The sequence below is a fragment of the Mauremys reevesii genome, linkage group 4, assembly GCF_016161935.1.
Source record: "Mauremys reevesii isolate NIE-2019 linkage group 4, ASM1616193v1, whole genome shotgun sequence".
In the NCBI taxonomy this organism is placed as follows: Eukaryota; Metazoa; Chordata; order Testudines; family Geoemydidae; genus Mauremys; species Mauremys reevesii.
The window spans coordinates 92,134,933-92,155,367 of NC_052626.1; the positions used below are offsets into that span (position 1 = coordinate 92,134,933).

Sequence of the window (20,435 nt, forward strand, 5' to 3'; positions counted from 1 at the left end):
TGACAAGAACTGCTAAGTAAGAGGGGAGGAGGGTGGGTCATGGAGTATCCCTAGGGACACAGATCTCAAAGAACCATTGCTACTGTACATGGTGAGTAACTTCCTCTTCTTTAGTGTCCGTATGGGTGCTCCACTGTAGCTGGCTCCTGAGCAGTATCCCTAATGGGAAGCTGGGACTTTGGAGCTGTTATGGATGATAATACTGTGGAGCCAAAGACAGTGTTGGAAGCAGACTCCGCAGTAATAACATAGTGTTCTGAGAAGGTATGCGCAGACTCAAGTTGCTGCCATGCAGATTTCTGAGATGGGGACATTCTTGAGGAAGGTGACAGAGGAGGAAACAAACCTTGTGGAGTGTGTGTGGATTCCGGATGGAGATACCATGTTGTGACCTTGATAGCAGTGTTTGATACAATTCGAGACCCATTTGGAGAGTCTCTGGGCTAGTATCGTTGCATCATTAGACCTTTCCGTAATGGAAAGGAAAAGCTTAGATTTCCTAAAGGCCTTTGTCCTGGCCAGGTAAAAGGCCAGGGCTCTCCTAACATCTAGGGTATGCAGTATAGCCTCCCTGTTATCGCAGTGAGGATTAGGGTAAAAGGATGGGAGGTGAATCAGTTGATTTATGTGAAAAGATGAGGTCGTCTTGGGGATGAACTTTGGGTGCAGTCTGAAAGTAACCTTGTCCCGAAATAATATTGTATAAGGGGGTGGGGGGTGCCATTAGTGCTGCTATCTCCCCTATTCTTCTTGCTGAGGTGATTGCCACCAAGAACACTGTCTTCTTAGGGAGGTGTGTGAGCTAACAAGTGGCCCTGGGTTCAAAGGGTGGCCTAGTCAGGCTCTTTAGTACTAAGTTTAGGTCCCATATTGAGGTGGGGCATCTGGGTTGGGGAAAAAGATTTACTATATCTTCAAGGAATTGTTTTGTAGTTGGGTGTGAGAGCACTGAGAAGCCCTCTATTTCTTCATAAAAGGCTGCTATGCCTGCTAGGTGAACTGTGAATGAACTAGGGGATCGTCCTGATTTCTTGAGTCAGTATATACTCCTGTACTATTGGGAGAGTAGCAGATGGGGAAATTTGCTTGGAATTACACCAAACCAGAAATCTAGTCTGCTGTTGCAGGTAACTAAACAGGGTAGCCAATTTCATACTATGTAATAATACTTCCCATACTTCCTGAAAGCAGGATCTTTATATGTGCTGGAACCATGAAGGAGCCAGGCCTTTAGTTGGAGTATCCGCAGGTTGAGGTGGAAAGTGTTTCCTTCATTCTGCGAGAGGAGGTATGGAGAGAAACTGGCAGACATGTTGCCAGCTGTGACAGGTAAGGGTATCACGTCTGTCTCAGCTAGATGGGAGCAATCATTAAAACATTTGCTCTCCCTTTATTTTTAATAGGACTTTCAGCGATAGAGGAAATGTGGGAAAGGCGTATAGACAGCCCTTGTCCCATGACAGAAAGAAAGCATCCCCTAAAGAGTGCTGACCGAGGCCTGCCCTGGAGAAGTAGCATGGGCATTTCTTGTTCAGGTAAGTGGTGAACAAATCTATTGTTGGTGTCCCTCACTGTCTGAATATACCACAGAGTACTACTGAGTTATCTCCCATTCGTGGTTGTGTAGGAACTTGAGTCTGAGACTCTCCACTGTCGTGTTCTGCACTCCTGGTAGGTAGGCCATTGATATCATAATGCACCAGTTCCATAGCATTAGTGCTTCCTCACAAAGGGAAAGTAATCTGGCACCCATTGATGATTTATGTAGTACATACATGCTATGTTGTCTGTCATGACCCTTGTGTGTGTACCTCTAATCAGCAAAAGGAAATAAGCACATGTATTCCTGACTGCTGTGAGTTTGAGGAGATTGATATGAACACATGCCTCCGTGGGTGACCACTTGCCCCATGTTGTGAGGTTGTTGAGATGTGCTCCCCATCCTATGAGGGATGCGTCAATGGTGAGGAGTAGTGCCGGAGGGGGGTTGGGCTGTGCGAACGAGATCCCCATGCAGATGTTTGCTGGGTCCTTCCACCACTTCAAGGATTGCTTGACTTCAGTGGGTAATGATAGGTGCTTGTCTAGGCTGTCTCTGATTGGCCTGTAAACTGAGGTGAACTATAACTGGAGACACCTCATGCAAAACCTGGCATACGCTATCACAGAAGTGCCTACAGCCGTAGGCCCCAACAGTTGAAGGCCCATCAGGCTGATATTTGAGGGCTGGTTTGCACTGTCTCCTTAATCTGTTCCCCTCTTATAGAATCTGTTTTGTGGGAGGAGCGCTCTCAGTCGAAGAGAGTCGAGATGGGCTCCTATGGACTCTAATTTCTGTATTGAGGTTAACATTGATTTTTGGACATTGATTTGTAGGCCCAGGAGGCTTTGTGTGTGTGGAGGGATGCGTCCATCTTTTCTGCAAACAATTTGATGCCTTTGAAGGGAATGTCCCGCCATTGTTGTCTGTACTTCCTTGGGGAAGCCAGATAAATGTAGCCAAGAGGCTCGTTGCATCACAATTGCTGTGAGGATGGATCATGCTACAGAATTGCCTACGTCGAGCACTGATTGAGTGCCATCTTGGCTGCCAGTTGTCCTTTGACAATGGCCCTAAACTGATCTCTGTGTTATTCCAAAAGATGATCAATGAACAAATTGAGTTTGGAGTAATTGAAGTAGTCATATTTTGCTATTAGGGCTTGGTAATTTGCTATATGGAATTGTAGTGTGGCAGAAGAATAAGCCTTTCTTTGAAAATGGTTGAGGTGTTTCCAATACTTATCGTGAGGTCGACTTCGCCTGGTGCTGATGACCTCTGGACTTCACTGCATCCACAACAATCAAATTAGGGGGTGGATGGGAGAAAAGAAACTCTGTTCCCTTGGCTGGGATGTATTTCTTATCAGCTTGCTTACAGATTGGCGCGACCGATGCAGGCGTCTGAAATATCATCTTGGCTGTATCCAAGAAAGCCTCATTGATGTGGAAGGCTTCTCTGGATGAAGAAGAGGCGTGTAAAATGTCTATCAGCTTATGGTGTGATTCTTTTACCTCTAGAGGCAATTGCAAAGTATCTGCCACCCTCTTAGGTCTTGAAAGAGTTTAGTGTTGTCTGTAAAAGAGGGCGGAGGAGGCATCTCTGCCTCATCTGGTGAGGAGGATTAGATGGCGGAGGGGGATGAAATGTTGGTCAGTGGTGGGACCCTATTTGTCAAGAATCACATGGTTAGAGTTGGCCACAAAATTTCCATAAAAAAGTCAATGGAAAATGACTTACACAGTAAGGCCCAATGCTGCAAAGACTTTCCATGCTGGGAGTAGTGCCATTAAGCATATACCTAAATCTTTGCAGGATCAGGGCTGAAGTCTATTTTCTAAACCAGTCAGCATAGTCAGTTAGTGTTATGAGTCAATGTTGATACAGCAAAGTAACAAATATCAATCATTTGGTACAGCAGCAAAAGTTATTACCTTACTATGAATATACATATGTGCTTTGCCTTGGCATTAATTCTTATAAATGCCTTCACATGTATGTACCAGCAGGAGACCTTAATCTAATTATAATGTTATATTTCAATAATTTTTTGTTGTTTGGTTCTGTTATAATTCTTCAGGAAGGTCTTATACTATTTCCTAGTTCATTCCAGTTCGCCCTGGAGATCATGTGTTGTAGCTGCTCTCTGTAACCTATCAATGTCACTCCCTAATTCAATGGCAGAATTGTGGTTGAGTGGCATAAGGAATTCCCCCACATAGGCTGTTAACTATTTCTGCAATGCACCAGTCTGAGAGCATGGCATTTGTGTTGAGAGTTGAAGTCAGGTATCCCACATAGCTACATCATCTTCTAATCTAAACAGATGTGTAAATGTGTAAAAGTTTTGTAGTTACTTAACCTACAGTGCCTATATTTCTTTGAGATCTGTTGTCCACATGGATTCCACCTGTGGTGTGACTGCCAAGCATTTGGTGAGTACCCTGTGCTGCAGAAGGACCAAAAGGCAGGACCCTGTGCTGAGAAAAAGTTACTCACCTTGTGCAGTAATGATGGGGTTTCGAGATGTGTCCTTCTATGGGTACTCCACTGTGGATGTGCTTGCGTCCCTGCGCTGCTGATTGGAGACTTTGGTAGCAGTGTCTGTTAGGCCTGCACATGTGCTGTCTCTCCTCTGGCTGCACCATGAGGCTAGCCAGCGCATGAAAGCTAACCGCCCTCAGTTCCTTCTCTACAGCAGACTCATTGACAAGAACTCCAAAGTAGAGGGGAGGAGCATGGATTGTGGAGCACCCGTAGGGATACATATCTCAAAGAACCATCATTACTGCACAAGGTAACTTCTTTGAGTAGTGTCCCTATGGGTGATCCACTGTAGGTGACTCCTGAGCAGTCCCCCTTCTGGAGGGCCAGGACTTCAGAGTCAGGTCAGTTACAGATGATGGCATTGGAGGCAGAGTCCCCAGTGATCACATAGTGTTCTGCAAAAGTGTGGACTGATGCCCATATTGCTGCTCTACAGATCTCTGAGATAGGGCTATTCTGGAAGAAGGCAACAGATGAGGAGATTGACTTTGTGGTGTGTGTATGAATAGAGTCTGGAGGGGTTATGTTGCAAGCTTGGTAACACTGTCTGATGCAATTTGAGACCCACTTGGAGAGCCTTTGGGCTGATAGTGCTGAGCCCTTGGATCTTTCCACAAAGGAGAGGAAAACCCTAGGGGACTTCCTGAAGGCCTTTGTCCTGCCCAGGTAGAAAACCCCAGGGCTCTCCTGACATCTAGGGTATACAAAATAGCCTCCCTGTTGTCTTGGTGAGGCTTGGAGTAAAAAATTGGAAGGTGACTCAGTTGATTCATATGAAACAGGGAGGTTGGATGTGGCCTGAGCATAACCTGGCAAAAGAGGAATTCAGATTCATTGGCGGGGACGTAGTAGTTTTTGTCTGCTCACTTGCAGGTAGGCACTATCAACGCTGCGATTTGCCATATGGTTCTTGCTGGGTCTAAGGTAGTTTAATAGGGAGGGCGATCTTTGAGAGGAGGTAGAATGGAGGATGTCAAGTCAAGGAGTCAATGATGAATGTACTTCTAGTGGTATTTGGAGAGTGTCTGCAACTCTTTGCTAACTCCTGGAAGAGACGAAAGTCATCTGCCAGAGATGGTGGGAAAGGCATTACTGCTTCGTCTGGAGAGGAGAATATGATCCTCGGTGTCAGTTCTTCCTCGGCATCACCCTCCAGTTCCTCTATAATGTCTTGTGGAGGCTTCGAAGCTCTGGATGCTGTGGCCGAGGGGGTGTGTCTTGAGGGTTCTTGGGTGAGGCTTGAAGCCCGAGAGGCATGCCAGCGATAAGCTCCCAAGAGTCTGAAAAGGGCCAGTAGGGAGACATAGATCCCAGCGGTGGTGCCCATTAGTGGCCGAACCAGGATGGCAGTGATGAGGCCACCTGTGGGTACATTTTAGGGCTTTGTTGATACTGAGCACCATATGAGGCCTGAGTGGAGTATTGTGATGCCATCTCCTCTGCTTTGCTGTCTGAACCCTCACTAGAGAGCGGAGGAGCATGGCATGGCAGTGGGGATAATACCTGTGCTAAGCACATAGGTCCCAGCACTGAGAAGCAGAGACTGCGGTTTGTCCGATATGCGGAGGTCCCTGAAGTGGCAGGATTCCATTAGTATTGATTGTCCTGGTGTGAGTGCCGGGGGGACAGGGATCTTATCCATACTGGTCACGCTGGTACCGGATGAGGAGTCTTGTAGCTGTTTCTGAACTCTTTCCAATTTTTCAGCATCTTTATTGAAGTATGAGCCCCAGAACTAGACACAGTATTCCAGTAGTGGTCTCATGCCATATACAGAGGTAATACTATCTCAATGCCTTGATATTTCCCAGATTATACCTAACTGGAGGCTCATGTTCTATTGCTTATCCAACATTACCCCTAAGTTCTTTCAGTTCCATTGCATTCCAGGATACTAACTACCATCTTGAATTTGTGACCTACATTCCTTGTTCCTAGATATTTTACCTTGCATTTGACAGTATTAAAAACTTTTATTCAAATGAGCCCACTTTTCTAGGTGTTCTAACTTGGTCTTTATAATGGGCCTGTCATCATTGACTACTCCATCTCTGCGTGTCATCTGTAATTTTTACATAGTTATGTTCTTCCAGATCATTGATAAAGATATTGAATTGCATTGGGCCAAGAATAGATCCTTGTGGGATCCCACTAGAAACACAACCATTCGATAATACTCCATTTCTAATTATTTTTTTAAACCTACCAGTTAACCAGTTTTTAATCCTTTGAATATGGTAAAATGATTTTGTAAAGTGTTAATTTAATCATTATGTGGGATTAAGTTGTGTACCTTACAGACATCTAAGTATATTATGCCAACACAATGACCTTTGCCAAACAAACATGATTGCATTAAAACCAATATCACATTTGTCTGACAAGACCTATTTTCCATAAAACCATGCTGATTAGTATTAATCATGCTGCCATACTTTAATCCTTTACTGATTTTGTCCCATATCTGCCTTTCCATGGTTTTGTCTGGGATCAATGTCCGGATAACTAGCCTAAAGTTATCCAGTCATCCCATTTACAATAATTACTCAACATCAGCTTTTTTCCAGTCCTTTAACAAATCTTGGAATAATAGGAATCATCATTAATGGTTGAGAGCAATCCTTAAACAATTCTTTTAATATTCATGGATGCAAGTTATCCAATCCTGTCCATGTAAAAAAAATTAATAGCTGCTGTTTAACATACTTCCTTGTTACTGATGGCACAGAAAATATTTTCTTATTGTTTTAACATATGAATACATCACCCTGCTTCTTTGCAAATACAGAACAGAATATCAATTGAATAGTTAACATCATTTCTGCTTCATGATTGTCAATTTTATCATCCTTATCTAGTCTGAGACCTGTATCAGTGTTTGGATTTCCTTTGTTCTTGCTATATTTCATGAATTCCTTCTGATATTCCTTAGCCCTACTGGCCATAAAATTTTCATTGATACTGTTGCCCCTTTTTGACTCTAGCAGTTGCCCAATATTCAGGGCATCCTTCCTTAGGGAGGAAAAATTGATGAAGTGAGTCAGGTTGCAATCCTATTTACAAAGAACATACACAAAACCTGTATCCCTGATTGAGCTGGGATCTATGCAGAGGGATTGGATAGGCCAGACACAGGGAGCAGACAGGCTGAGAGATGAAGAGATTGGGTTTTATCATTCCCCACCCACCCCCACTTCTGTAGATTATCTCTGACAAAGTTGATACAGCATGAGGCTATATTAACTCTTCTACAATCCCATCTGTGTAGGGAGAAATTCCCTTTAACAGGGACTTTAGGATAGTTTCAGCTAGAAGGAGCCCTACAGCATAGCTTTATTGGAGCTCTGCTGCCAGGATGCAGAGGAAGGGAGTTCTCCTGGGTCTCTAGAGCCCCAATGAAGACATAAAAGCCCCTAAGGTGAGGGCAATGGGATTTGAAGGTGGAATTGTGGCTCATTCTGTAAAGAGGTAGGGGGCGGGGAGGGTGAGAGAGAGAGATGTCATTCCCTGGCAGGTTTCCCTTCTAGTTCTCCTCCTACTTTAGCTCATGGATTCTTCTGTCGAAGGGCCAGTCAGGCCTAATAGTGTGTTTACTGGAACCACTATTCTATTACTCAATAATTAGAGGTACAGCTTATCAATACAAAATATTACAGGCACAAATCCAGGCATACAGAGATATATAAGAAATCGCCAAGACATCTGCATAACATACATATGTACCCACATGACCTTATTTTTACAAATTTAGTTTTTCTTTTCTTTTCCCCTATTTCCTTCATTGTGTGCTTTATTGTTTTTACTTGCTGTGTCTTGTTTGCTTTTTTAAAATCATAAATTCTTTGGAGCAGTGACTAAGGGTAACATTTTCAAAACTGCTGAGGTAACTTTGGAGGGAAGTAACTAGGACTTAAGCACCTAAATCATTTAGGTGCATTTGAAAATTTTATCCTATGGCGCTTATTTTTTTCTAAAGCACCTAGCACAATTTTTGATGCTGTAAAAATAATACATTATTTTTTTCTTAATAGAGAAACAAAAATTACCTCTAACTGCTATCTTGATAAAAGATTATTTGGAGTTTAAAAACAGCACTTCTCATTAAAGTAATCAAATCTAATCGGTAGATTTATTGCAAAATAAATTACATCTATGATATATGCTTTATTTCTTTTTCACATTTTACTAGACTAAGTTCACAAATGTTTATAACAAAGTTCATATTTGTTATTCGCCCAGCTTTTGTGTATGCATAATATTGTTCAACAAATAATCACCAAATCACCAAAAGCTTTCTAATGGGCTCACCTGTTTTTCTTTCCCAAAGCATCAAAGGATAGAATCTTCTCCTTTCTCATTTTTTGCCATGTTCTGTTTATTTTGTGTGTGCGAGTGTTATCTGGATTAATGACATATACACTAATATAACCAAACAAGCTATTTATGGGCCCAATTTTAAGAGGCACAGAGCACCCCACAACTAACATTAATTTCTGTGAGAGCTGAAGGAAGTGAAAACTTTCCAAGAGGTACTCAGAACCTCCCCTGATCACACTCGTATCCCCAAACTAGTACTGTGCTTAGTCTTCATGATTGGGGCCCCTCTTGCATCAGAATCCAGTAGCATGGATGCAGCTATCTGCATTAGGGGAATCATGATCCAGGATTGAGGTCTAGGTCTCTGAGCAGTGATGATAATGATTGCTATAGAAATTCTTATGAGAATTACATTTAGTTATTCTGGCACTGATTTTGTTTTACAAAGGGAGGGAAGGGATAAAGTTTATTTATTCAGATAATAGAATAAACACAGAATAGGTCACTTAGTTGCATCTATAATGTGGGTTAGTTGAGAAATCTCAACATCTTAGTAGGGCAAATCTAAGTTTCATAGATAATAGCTAAAATTATCAAAAGGTTTACATTTTTCCTCTGATACTACTTTACATTGAATAGAGAACTTCCAAATTTAATGTTTTTCCTACATACATATTCACTATTATGTTCCTCTTACACTTTAAAATGTAAATAATTATTTCTCTTACCTAGTCCTGTTTCTTTCATGACAGCATTTATGCTCAGATTTTGACACTGTGCTTTTGAAAGAATCTTTTTGTTTTCTGATATACATAGTAGTTTCTCTTTCAAATGGAAAGGCCCTTCGGAAGTTGAAGCCCACGCTGTTTGACTTTCAACTTGATTTACTCTCAACCAAGGACTGAGATCTGAAAAACTTAAGTATACTGGCGTTTTCTCAGTTTTTTTATCTGAAGTTGAAAGATCAAAGGATGACCTTCCACTTCTGTTTACTAAATCTCCAGATGTCCTTATGAGTAAAGAACATGATTCTTCCAGGCGACCTTCAGCAATTTTCTCTCCTGGAACTGTACTATTTAATGACTCTTTCTTTGCTCTTAACAATGTATTCTCTAGTGCATTATCATTAATCACAAGGGATTGTCCATCCTTCATTTTGGGTATCTGAAAATCATTTGCATGAACTTTTTCCCAGGGCATTTGTTTATCGGTGGTAATTTTGTTTATAACCATTTGTTTATGAATAATAGTCTGAGAAGCACATATATTTTCAGTGTTCAGAGGCAAAACAACATCTGTGCATGCATATGTATTTGTATCAGTTTCTGTCTGTTCAGAAATGTCTTCCTCACTTTGATTGCTGTGCATATCATTCAGCTTTGTCCATGTATCTGTTTTTTCAGTACTTACATTGAAATTCTCTAACAGAGACATATTAGTGTTGTTTTCTTTTGTATTGTCCCTGTTCATGCTTACATTATCACAGAAACTAGTAGGCAGAACTGGAGCATCACTTGCTGTATCACAAGTACTGTTCAGTGCACAGTTCCCATTAGTTGTGCTTGCAGTGTCACTGTTGTGTTTCTCTTGAATATCTGTATGAATCTGTTTAAATTTAAATATATCTGAGGATATGCCACTGGTGCTTCGATTTAACAGATGAAGTGGTTCTGTTTTGTCTTGTTCATTATCTAAATCAATGTCATTAGACTCCTGTAAGTGACATTTCTGAAACTTTGTATGACTACTTTCTGTAACCTGAGACAGGATGGCAAAATTAAATTCAGCTATGGTTTGATGGTTGTCTGCAGTTCTCTCAGTTACAGGACTGTCTTCTATGCCAATAACTTGTCTGGATTCTTTGCTTGGTGCTTCATTTATAAAGACACCTTTGTCATCCTGTGTGGCATCTGCCTTATCATTTGTATTATAAACTAATTCATTTGAAGCATTGCCAAATATATGCTTGCTGGAGTCTGTCTGTTGACCTGCATCCATACTGCAGACACCAAATTCTTCAGTATTGTCAAGGAGCATCTTTCTTGTGTTCTCTGGGAGTTTTGCCAATGCACAAGATCTGTCCTGTGGCTTTAGTTCTGCACTTGCATTGTTTTTCTCCAAGAACGTTTTGTCTGTTTTTCCTATATTTGCTGTCTTTTTGCACTCAGCAACACATACTTCCGAGGCCTGTCCTTGCGTAATTAAATCAATATCTGTGCAGAGGGTTTTGCCTGGAGAAGCCTCCCTTTGCTTTTCTTCACAGTGGCTAGCAACATTAACTTCATCCTTATAATTTTCAAGAAGTTGTAAATCTATTAGGATGAAAATATTATAGTGACAAAAACATCTGAATGTTAAATGTTTTGGTTTTTTTTGCAAAATGCAATTCACAAAGATGTACTGATATTTTCATTAATGTTCATTTTCCTCATACGTGAATAGTTACAATTTTTTCTAAATATCAGAAAGTCCTAGAAGTGAACATTGTATTCATGTACTTGACAAAATATTTATAATGTTCAAACAGAACAATATACTTACATTTTTGCCTATTTTAAAAAAATGAAACTGTTAAGTATTCTATGATTTGGTTGTAATACTATCCCAGTTGGTATTTGCCAGAATAGCTGATAATGGTCTCTGCATTGAAATTGCTTATAGCCATATATTTAGATATTTAACTTAAACAATTTCTTATGATTTTTTCATCCTATATGTAGCTTAAATAAAGTTACTAATATATGTGTAATTTTTCTTTCAATCTTTCTGATCTATAACTCATCAACCCTATTTAAGGGACAGTGTTCATACCATAGGAACATGCCATCATTTACGAGTGGCTAAATAATGAAGAAAAGCTAAGGCCTCTGATACTTACAGAAGCTGTTCACTGTAAATATACTCCAATGCTATGAACATTTCTATTAGATAGCAAGAAAAGAGAAGATTCAATAAACCACCATATAGTTATGAAGGTCTTAAAGTTTTGGCTTTCCATTCCTGTCATTTTGGAGGCTGGGCTTAGATAAGTACCATTTCATGGGCAGGTTCAAAAAACTAAAAAAAAAAAAAAAAAGTTTTAGAGAGCTATATGAGGCATAAGTGTTTGTGGACGTAGCCTGCATGGAATAGTAATTATACCATTACATATTGAGCTATTGCAACCCTATCTCCTGCAGGGTGTACAGATAAAAGGGAAGAGTGTCTCCCTCCTTATGCTCCTATACTATAGCTGGGGACAAGCAAGTTTCTCCAAACCTATCCTCACATTGGCACAGAAAATATACCGCACCAGAAGGGATAGTGGAGCATGCAAATTGTACCTGAGTGAGGCAAGCAGCTCCAGGAAGGATTGTGCCTATACTCAGAGCTTTGTGTACTTTCCACAAAGTGGCACCTACTGATACCAAGAATTTCATTAATTTATACGAGAATATTTGATTTTGGGCACTGAATCTCTCATCATATAGTTTATTTGTGAGTATTTATACCTTTGGCAACAATGTTGTATGTCTCTTCTGTGCATCCACTTCCATTACTTTGTTCGGTCTGTACTTTATCAATGTCTGAAGAGCAGCCTATAATATTCTTTACTTCAATGTCATCTTCCTGTCCAGGACCAGAAATACTATCGTTTTTGATTGTAGATTGTGTATATGTATTTTCTTTTGGACTAGTCTGTCATAAAATGGTAGATATAATTAACTTATTAATTAGAGATAAAATATATTCAGGTTACTTATCAAAGTTTCAGATTAGATTTAACAGGAAGGGCCTGATTCACTTTTTTACTACACTGCTGTAAATCAGGAGTCATTCTTTTGAATTAAATGAAGTTTCTTTGCTTACATACAGCAGTGTATCAGGCCCACAAGCTATATTCAGCAGGCAAATTATTTGACTACTAGGTTTTTCAAATGGGCAACTTTGCATGATGTAAATATTAGAAGAATTTTCAAAGGAAGAAGTGTTAATAAAATGTGCTGACTTGGTCACTAAAGAGGGCAGGGCTTAATCATATGATCCCAAATGACCTGTCCAATAACAAGCGAGGGCAGAAAAAGAAGACTGAAGAGAGCCGGCAATTGCTAATTACACAGACACGCACTTTTTCTTCACAAACCATTTGCTTTCTTTGTATGTCTCCTTTTGTCCCTGAAAAAGGGATAGGCATTTCTATTTACTTTTTTCTGTAGGCCAGAGCCACAACTCCATTGACTTTTTCCATCATGGGGTCTGATACCTTATTTTTCCTCCATTCCTATGGATTTGTTTGAAGTCTCCTCTCCATTTCTTCGCACATTGCCTGTCTCTCCCTCTGTTACATCTTTTCCTCTCATTCCCAGTATAACCAAACTCAAACATTCAGAAATCATGAGTCAGGCCCCAAAAGTCATAAAAAAGGCTTTAAAATCACAACTTCGGGAAAAAAGACAGTATTGCATTCTTTTTATTTGCCTCTTGGTTTTGGATAAATTAGGGTGCACTTATGTCATATTTTTAAGCTTTTCTCATCAACGAGAGTGAGAAATACTTTCTTTTTGATGAAAGGGGAGGTCACTCACACTGCGCAGTAACTGGAGTTCCTGGAGATGTGTGTCCCTGTGGGCGTTCCACTTCAGGTGTGCTCAGACCCCATGCGCCTTTAATCAGAGATTTTTGGTAGCAATGCCGTTCAGCCTGCACATGTGCCCCACTCCAAAGCTATATAAGGCTGCATGGGTGAACAGCCCTCAATTCCTTTTCTACTTCATAATCTCCAAGGAGGGCAGGCAGTGGAGCATCCTAAGGGGGACACATCTAAAAACTCCAGTTACTGCACAAGATGAGAAAGCTCCTCCTCTTCTTCGAGTAGCGTCCCTATGGGAGCTCCACTTCAGGTGACCTACTGAGCAGAACCCTCAGCTGGAGCGGAGGCTGCAGAGCCCAGTCCAAGACTGAAGAAAAGACTGTGTTTCCAACAGCTGCCTCTGATCTAGAAGACTTGATCACTGTCTAATGCTTGTATGTGTGGAGCATGGGCGATGGGTATCATAGGCTGGGGAGGCTGTGCCTCCCCAAACAGTCAGGCGTGCCCCCGCCCACACTCTGCCCCCAGACCCCCCTCCCCTGCTTCCTGCTCCGTGTAGCTGGAGTCCAGTTTCCCTGTGGGGTGGCCCCAGCTTGGGCCGTGTCTCCCGTCGCTATGGAGCTGGAGCGGGAGCTGCGGCTGCACCACCTGCCCTCCCGGTGCTCCAGGGAGCTAGCCTAGGGCAGGGGCCTGGTGGCTGTGGTGGGGGGCACGGAAGGGAAGGAGCCTTGGGTGGAAGGGGCAGGGCTGGGAGCTAGCCTCTCCGCACCCACCCAGTGGTTCACATGCTGCCTGTTGTGTAAAGGTCCAAGTGGCAGCCTTAGAAATGTCCAGAACAGGAACACACTTGAGTAAAACCCTAGATATAGACAGATCTCGTGGAATGGGCCAACACCCCAGAAAGAGTCTATATGTCTGCAGATTTATAGCACAATATAATGCAATCAGAAATCTACCTGTGGAGTTTCTGGGTGGAAATTGATGAACCTTTTGACCTATCTGCAATGGACACAAACAGTCTGGGTAATTTTCTACATCCCTTAGTTCTGTTCAAATAAAAAGCTAAAGCTCTCCTAACATCTAAAGTGTGCAAAGTGGCCTCTTCTCTAGACTGGCGCGACTCTGGGAAAATAAATGGATAACTTGGTTGATGTAAAACTTGGACAACACCTTGGGTGAAAATTTAGGATGTGGATATAATGAAACTTTGTTCTTGAAAAATACTGTAAATGGATGCTCCACAGTCAGAGCCTATCTTTTCCCAACCCTTCAAGCAGAGGTGATAGCCACAAAAAAGGCCATCTTCTAAGATAAATTAATGAGGAAAGAAGTAGCCATTGGCTCAAAAGGAGGGTCCCATAAGACATCTAAATACTAAATTCAAATCCCAAATCAAAATGCACCCCTTAACTTGGGGGAAAAGTAAAAGCAGCAAAGAGTCCTGTGGCACCTTATAGACTAACAGAAGTTTTGGAGCATGAGCTTTCGTGGGTGAATACCCACTTCGTTGGATGCCCCAAAAGGTTCCCCCAAATCCTTTGAGAAACCTCAAAGTTGTGGGATGAGCAAAAACTGAGAATCTCTCAACCAGGAATGAAAAGCTGTTTTAGCTGCCAAGTGGACCCTGATAGAGCTCATAGATGATCCTGTCTTTTTCAGCTCTAGGAGGTAATCTAGAACAATTGAGAGGAAAGAATGAGCAGATGGAATACATGTCTGGATATGCCAAAGGCTGAACCCTTTCCACCTGCGGAGGTAAGTATATCTCGTGGAATCTTTTCTACTGTTACCTGTTACCTGTTCAGTAACACCTTTTCTACTGTTCAGTAACATCAGAACAAGTACACTCTATTCCCATTAGTCAAGTTTTAAGACAAAGAATCTTCAGGTTGGAGTGAAGAACCCAATTGGATCTTGGGAAAGAAGATAAGGAATGGATGGAAGGCTAATTGCCTGACAAATGGCTAAGTGAATCATGTAAGAATATTATATATGTCTGGGCCACACTGGAACTATTCATAGGATTCTGGGTTTGTCCTGCTTGATTTTATTTATCATTTTCAGAAACAGCAGCTGGAGGAAGTACATATAGCAGGCCTCTTGTCCATGGAACAAGGAACGTGTCTCCTAAAGAGAGAGGGCCTAAGACCCTACTTAAGCAAAAGTGTTTGCATTTCAAGTTGTTGGTAATAAAGGTAATAACAGTAACAAAAGAGGTAACAGTATCAAAGAGGTCTATTTCTGGAACTTCCTAAGTCAGAAAGATTTGACCGACAATCTAAGAATCCAAATCCCAAACATAGTCCTGGGAGAAGTGCCTGCTGAGATTTTTGGCTATTCTGTTTTGTATCCTTGGGAGGTAAGTTGCTGAGATATGGCTGAAATTGACTATCCACCAGTTCCAGAGCTTTATTGCTTTGGCACACAGGGAAGAAGAGTTGGCCCTTCCTTGTCAACTGATAAAGAACATGCAAGTTATGTTGTCCATCAGGACCTTTATGGACCTATTTCTGATTAAAGGCAAAAAGATATACATTCCTGACTGCCCTCAACCCAAGTAGGTTGATGTGTAGTCATGTCTCTTAGGCAGATCATTTGCCCTGAGTTCTGTGGGTCCCCAAATGCACCCTCCACCCATTAGAGATGCATGTGTCTTGGTGACTGAAGGAGGAGGTAGAACAAATGGAATCCCCTCTCAGACATGGTCTTTCCACCAACTGAGAGAATCTTGTACTTAAGGAGAGACTGACATGACACTAGCTTGGTCAGGCTGTGGGGTTTTTTTTTGTTTGTTTGTTTTTTTAAGTATAAACAGTCCTGAGCTAGCTCTGGAAACATCAAAGGAAGAGCTTGGCATGTTGCATCACAAAGGTGCAAGCTGCCATGTGTCCGAGAAGTTGAAGACAATTTCTTATAGATGTCTTTGGACTGATTTGAATCTTTGAGGTGAGATTTGTTAACATCAAGAATTTGTCAGAGGAAGATAAGCCCTGGCTGATATCACATCTAAGGAGGCTCTTATGAACTCTATTCTTTGTACCAGGCTTAAAATGGATTTCTTGATATTGGGCTGCAAACCTAGATTGTGAAACAGGAACCTTGACATCTTTGTGGTAGTGAAAACCTCATCAATCCTTAAGTAGCCAGTCATCAAGGTATAGGAAAACAATTATTGCTAAACATTAAAGGTAAGCTGCTACCACTGCCAATATTTTTGAGAACACTCTTGGGTCAGACAAAAGGCCAAAGGGAAGTGATCCTGACCTATCAAAACACACAGGAATCATTTGTGAGACAGATGAATTGCTGTATGAAAGTAGGCATCCTGAAGGTCAAGGGCTAAAATCCAACCCGCTGGTTCCAGCGATGGAATTATAGCTGCAAGAGTCAACCTCCTGAATGTTTGTGATTTCACAAAGTTGTTTAGGAGTCTTAAATCTAAGATCAGTCTCCATCCCCTGTTCATCTTTGGGGCCAGAAAGTAACTGGAGTAAAAGCCCCTCCCTCTGTGCTGAACTGGAACTGATTCTACGGCTTCTATGCTCAGAAGGTTGTCAATTTCCTGCCTTAAGAGGTACTCTTGAGAGAGGTCCCTGAAGAAAGGGGGATGGGTAGCAGGCAATGAAGTAAAATGGATGGAGTACCCCGATCTGATAGCCTACAGCACCCATTTGTCTGAGGTAATACTCTCCCATACGGATTCAAAGTGAGAGAAATAGTCTCCATAGGGTGGGAGGTGGGTGGAATGGGGTAGATGCAACTCCATTTTGTGGGGTTCTTCTGGGCCCTCGACCAGCTTATGAAACCTGATGCTTAAATGATGATAGCTCAGTAGTGTATACAGAGGATGTAGATGGTCTCTTCCTCTGAACCCTTGATTTCTTCCTGGGCAATCCATAAAGTCTCTGGAATCTTGAAAATGGAATGGGGCAAGATCTTTATGCCGTTTGGGATCTGCTAAACTCACTGATAGGCAGGGCAGCTTGGGTAGAGGGAGTCCAGTGAAGGCTATCTAGGAGCTTATGCTGCAACTCCCTGACCTCTTCCAAGGGAATCTTTAGGGAATTTGCAATGCATTTCATTAACTCCTGGAAGTGTTTGAAGTAATCAGCTGTAGAAGATGAAGAAATATTTATTTGGCGAGTAGTACCTTTATCTGCCCTGGCTCACTGCTCCTCAAAGGACTCCTGTGCCTGAGGTAGTGGAGGGAAGGATAGGTGGAGTAGGAGAAAATATCTTCCTCTGTTGTCCACACAAGAGAGACTAGGGGCATGAGAAATTTGTTATCTATATGCAGTCCAAGGATCCCAGTATGGTTCCCAATATGGTTACTAGAGGCAGTGTGAAAGGCATTGGATGTGGCATCCAGTGTTGCTCAAACCAGGCTGGGCCAGCACAGGCTCATCTTTGATGGAACTCCCCTTTTTCTCTAAAGTGTCACAAGGGAATTCCCCTGTCTGATGAGTAGGGGAATCTTGGACTGATATGGATCCAATATGGATTACCTACCAGCTATCCAAACGCGTGCACACTTAACTACTGGTCTGGACTGCCCCCTAGCTTGCTTTGGCCATCGGGAATTACAGCACTGTATGAAGCCTGGAGAGGTTGGCATACTCTGCAGCAAGAGTTATCCTGAAGGGGGAAGGTCCACTCCCTAAAAAGGAGAAGGGATGAAACCCATCCAAAACTAGCACCGTTTCTGGACTGATGGGAAAGGCTTAATGAGAGGCAAAAGTGTGGAGTGATGACCAAGTCACTGCTTTACAAATGTCTAGAATTGGTGCTTGTGTCAGGAAAGCTGCAGAAGATACCTGCACTCTAGTAAAATGTGCCAACACTCCACCTGGTGGGATGGTATTAGCCAGCTAGTGAATAAGTGAATGAACAAAGAGATCCAGGAAGAGATTCTCTGAGTGGAAACTGGTTGGCCCTTAGCGCTCTCCAACCACTACAAACAGTTGTGCAGAGGATCTGAAAGACTGAGTATGCTCCAGGTAGAATGCTAAAGCCGTTCTGACAACAGATGAATGAAGCTTTTCCTCATCCCTATGTATATGGGGTTTCAGAAAAAAATGAATAGATTGCTTGTTTAACATGAAAATTAGAGACTACTTCTGTAAGAAATTTCAGTGAAGAGTGAAGATAAAATGTATCTTGATGGAAAACTGTATAGAGCGGTTCTGACACCAGAGTTCTCAACTCACCCACCCTTCTGGCTGAGGTAACTGCCACTAGAAATGCCACCTTCATAGAGATGTGAAGAAGGGAGCAAGTTGCAAGGGGTTTGAAGGGAGGTCTCATCAATTTTGCTAGGACTCAGTTCCAATCCCAAGGAGGGATTGGGTCTCATAGTTAAGGCTACAGTCTGGCCAAATCCTTTAGGAATTGGGTGATGGAGTTGGAAAAAAGGATCTATTATCCACCCATATGTTAAAGGCCGAAACAGCTGCCAGATGCACCCTTAGAGAGCTAATAGCCAAACGTTGTTTTAGATTCAGAAGATAGTCCAGTATGAGGTCCAGGGGTGCTTGGTCTGGAGATGCATATTTCCTCTGAGACCAAATAGAGAAGTGCTTCCACTTAGCCAGGAATTTCTAGTTGAGGGTTTTCTGCTATTCAGAAGCATGTTTTGAACATCTTTGGAGGAGGACTTTCCAATGGGCATCAACCATGAAGCATCCACACTGTTGGATGGAGAGCTTGGAGGTTGGGATGGAGCCGGCACCCATGGTCCCAGGACATTGTCTGGGTCCAACAGGAGGGACAGAAGTGGCTTGACCAACAGGAAGAAACCTACTATATGCTCAGTAAATTTCAGACTGTTCTTGGATCATTATGTTGGAGAAATGATTGAATAGACCAAAACAGAAGTTTAAATTGCTTAGATTAAGTGGAGTGCACAGCAGGATTGCAAACATTACCAAAGCATCTTTTCTTCACTGATATCTTTACAAGAAATATAAGGTTTTACTACCATTAAATGCTCCTTATTTTTACCTGCAAATTTTCCTCTTGCTCAGTATGTTGATTTTTCTGAGGAAGGTGGCTGTCTTGGAGATGACCATAAGCTTCTTTAAGTGATACATTTTTAATAGCATCCATTTCTATTCTCAAGTCTTCCTCCTGTAATCATTGAAGGGTCATAGAACAAGTGAACACACCAATCTTTTTGCATATGGAAACCCGAAAGATAATTTTTACAGCTATATCAACAGCTTCTCAAATTAAGATAAACTATAATAAAAAAAAGTAAAACATCTGAAACCTCATCTGAAACCTCACAATAGAAGTAAATGACAAAACAGGTGCCTCTGAATGCTATAACCCAAACCAGCCAATTTTATTATCCCCTTCACTCAGGGTAGATCTACACTGGAATAAAAGACTCACAGCATGGTCATGGCTGGCCCAGGGCAGTTGACTCAGACTCGTGGAGCTAGACATTGCTTTGTAGACATTCAGGCTCAGGCTGGAGCATGGGCACTGGGACCTTCCCCCCACCCACCCACCCACCCACCCACCCCCAGGGTCCCACAGCTTGGGTTTCAGCCCAAGCCCAGACATCTACACAGCAGTTTTACAGCCCCACTGCCTGAGTGCCCCACAAGCCAGAGTGAGCTAGCCCAGGTATTTAATTTCTGTGCCGACATACACTCAAAATACAGATTTTAGACATATTTCCATCATCTCTTACCCTCTTCTTGCTCTAGTTTGGGTTTTGGTCATGATTTATTCCAGTTTGTAAGACTCAAATGCATAGACAGTGGTAACTGTGTTTGTTAGGTTTCAGAGTGGTAGCTGTTAGCCTGTATCAGCAAAACAACAAGGAGTCCTTGTGGCACCTTAGAGACTAACAAATTTATTTAGGCATAAGCTTTCATGGGCTAAAACCCACTTCATCAGATGCATGGAGTGAAAAATACAGTAAGCAGAATATATATTATAGCACATGAAAAGATGGGAGTTGCCTTACCAAGTGGGGAGTCAGTGCTAACGAACCAATTCAATGTAGGTGGAAGTGGCCTAGTCTCAACAGACAAGAAGGGGTGAATACCAAGGGAGGGAAAATTACTTTGTTAGAGTCTTTTATTCTACCTTACAGTGAAATGGAGGTTACCAGAAATGGAGGAAGAACCAGAGTTCTTCAAGAAGGGCCATATGTATTGATCAAGGGAAAGCCAGGATAGAAATTAAAAACTATTTAAAAAAAAAAGCTGTTGATGGTTTGCCATGTTTTCACAAATACCTTGAAAATATGAAAAATTTATTTTCTTACCCCTTCCTCATTAGTATGTATAATATCTCATATTATTATAGTTGATTCGTTATTGCAAATTTACGGCAAAGTTGCTGTTACTGAGGGTTTTTTTTAAGAAACCATTGAATATTTGTTTAAAAATATATATAAAGAAGTACCATGAAAAACAAATATTGAGGGTAGGTCAGTATTTAAGCCAA

The 20,435-nt window shown here is 41.7% G+C and overlaps 1 protein-coding gene across 10 annotated transcripts in view; it reads right to left on the reverse strand.

Annotated features, from left to right (window-relative positions):
• The window catches only part of CCDC73 (coiled-coil domain containing 73), a 152,478-nt gene that overhangs the window by 7,171 nt on the left and 124,872 nt on the right, over positions 1-20,435 (reverse strand). For all 10 annotated transcript variants that reach the window (XM_039536338.1, XM_039536335.1, XM_039536334.1 and 7 more), the window contains 3 exons: positions 18,975-19,100; positions 11,896-12,082; positions 9,133-10,716 (listed from right to left, as the gene is read on the reverse strand). In XM_039536338.1, the coding sequence (XP_039392272.1) occupies positions 9,133-10,716; positions 11,896-12,082; positions 18,975-19,100 (1,897 nt within the window). The remainder of the gene's footprint in view (positions 1-9,132; positions 10,717-11,895; positions 12,083-18,974; positions 19,101-20,435) is intronic.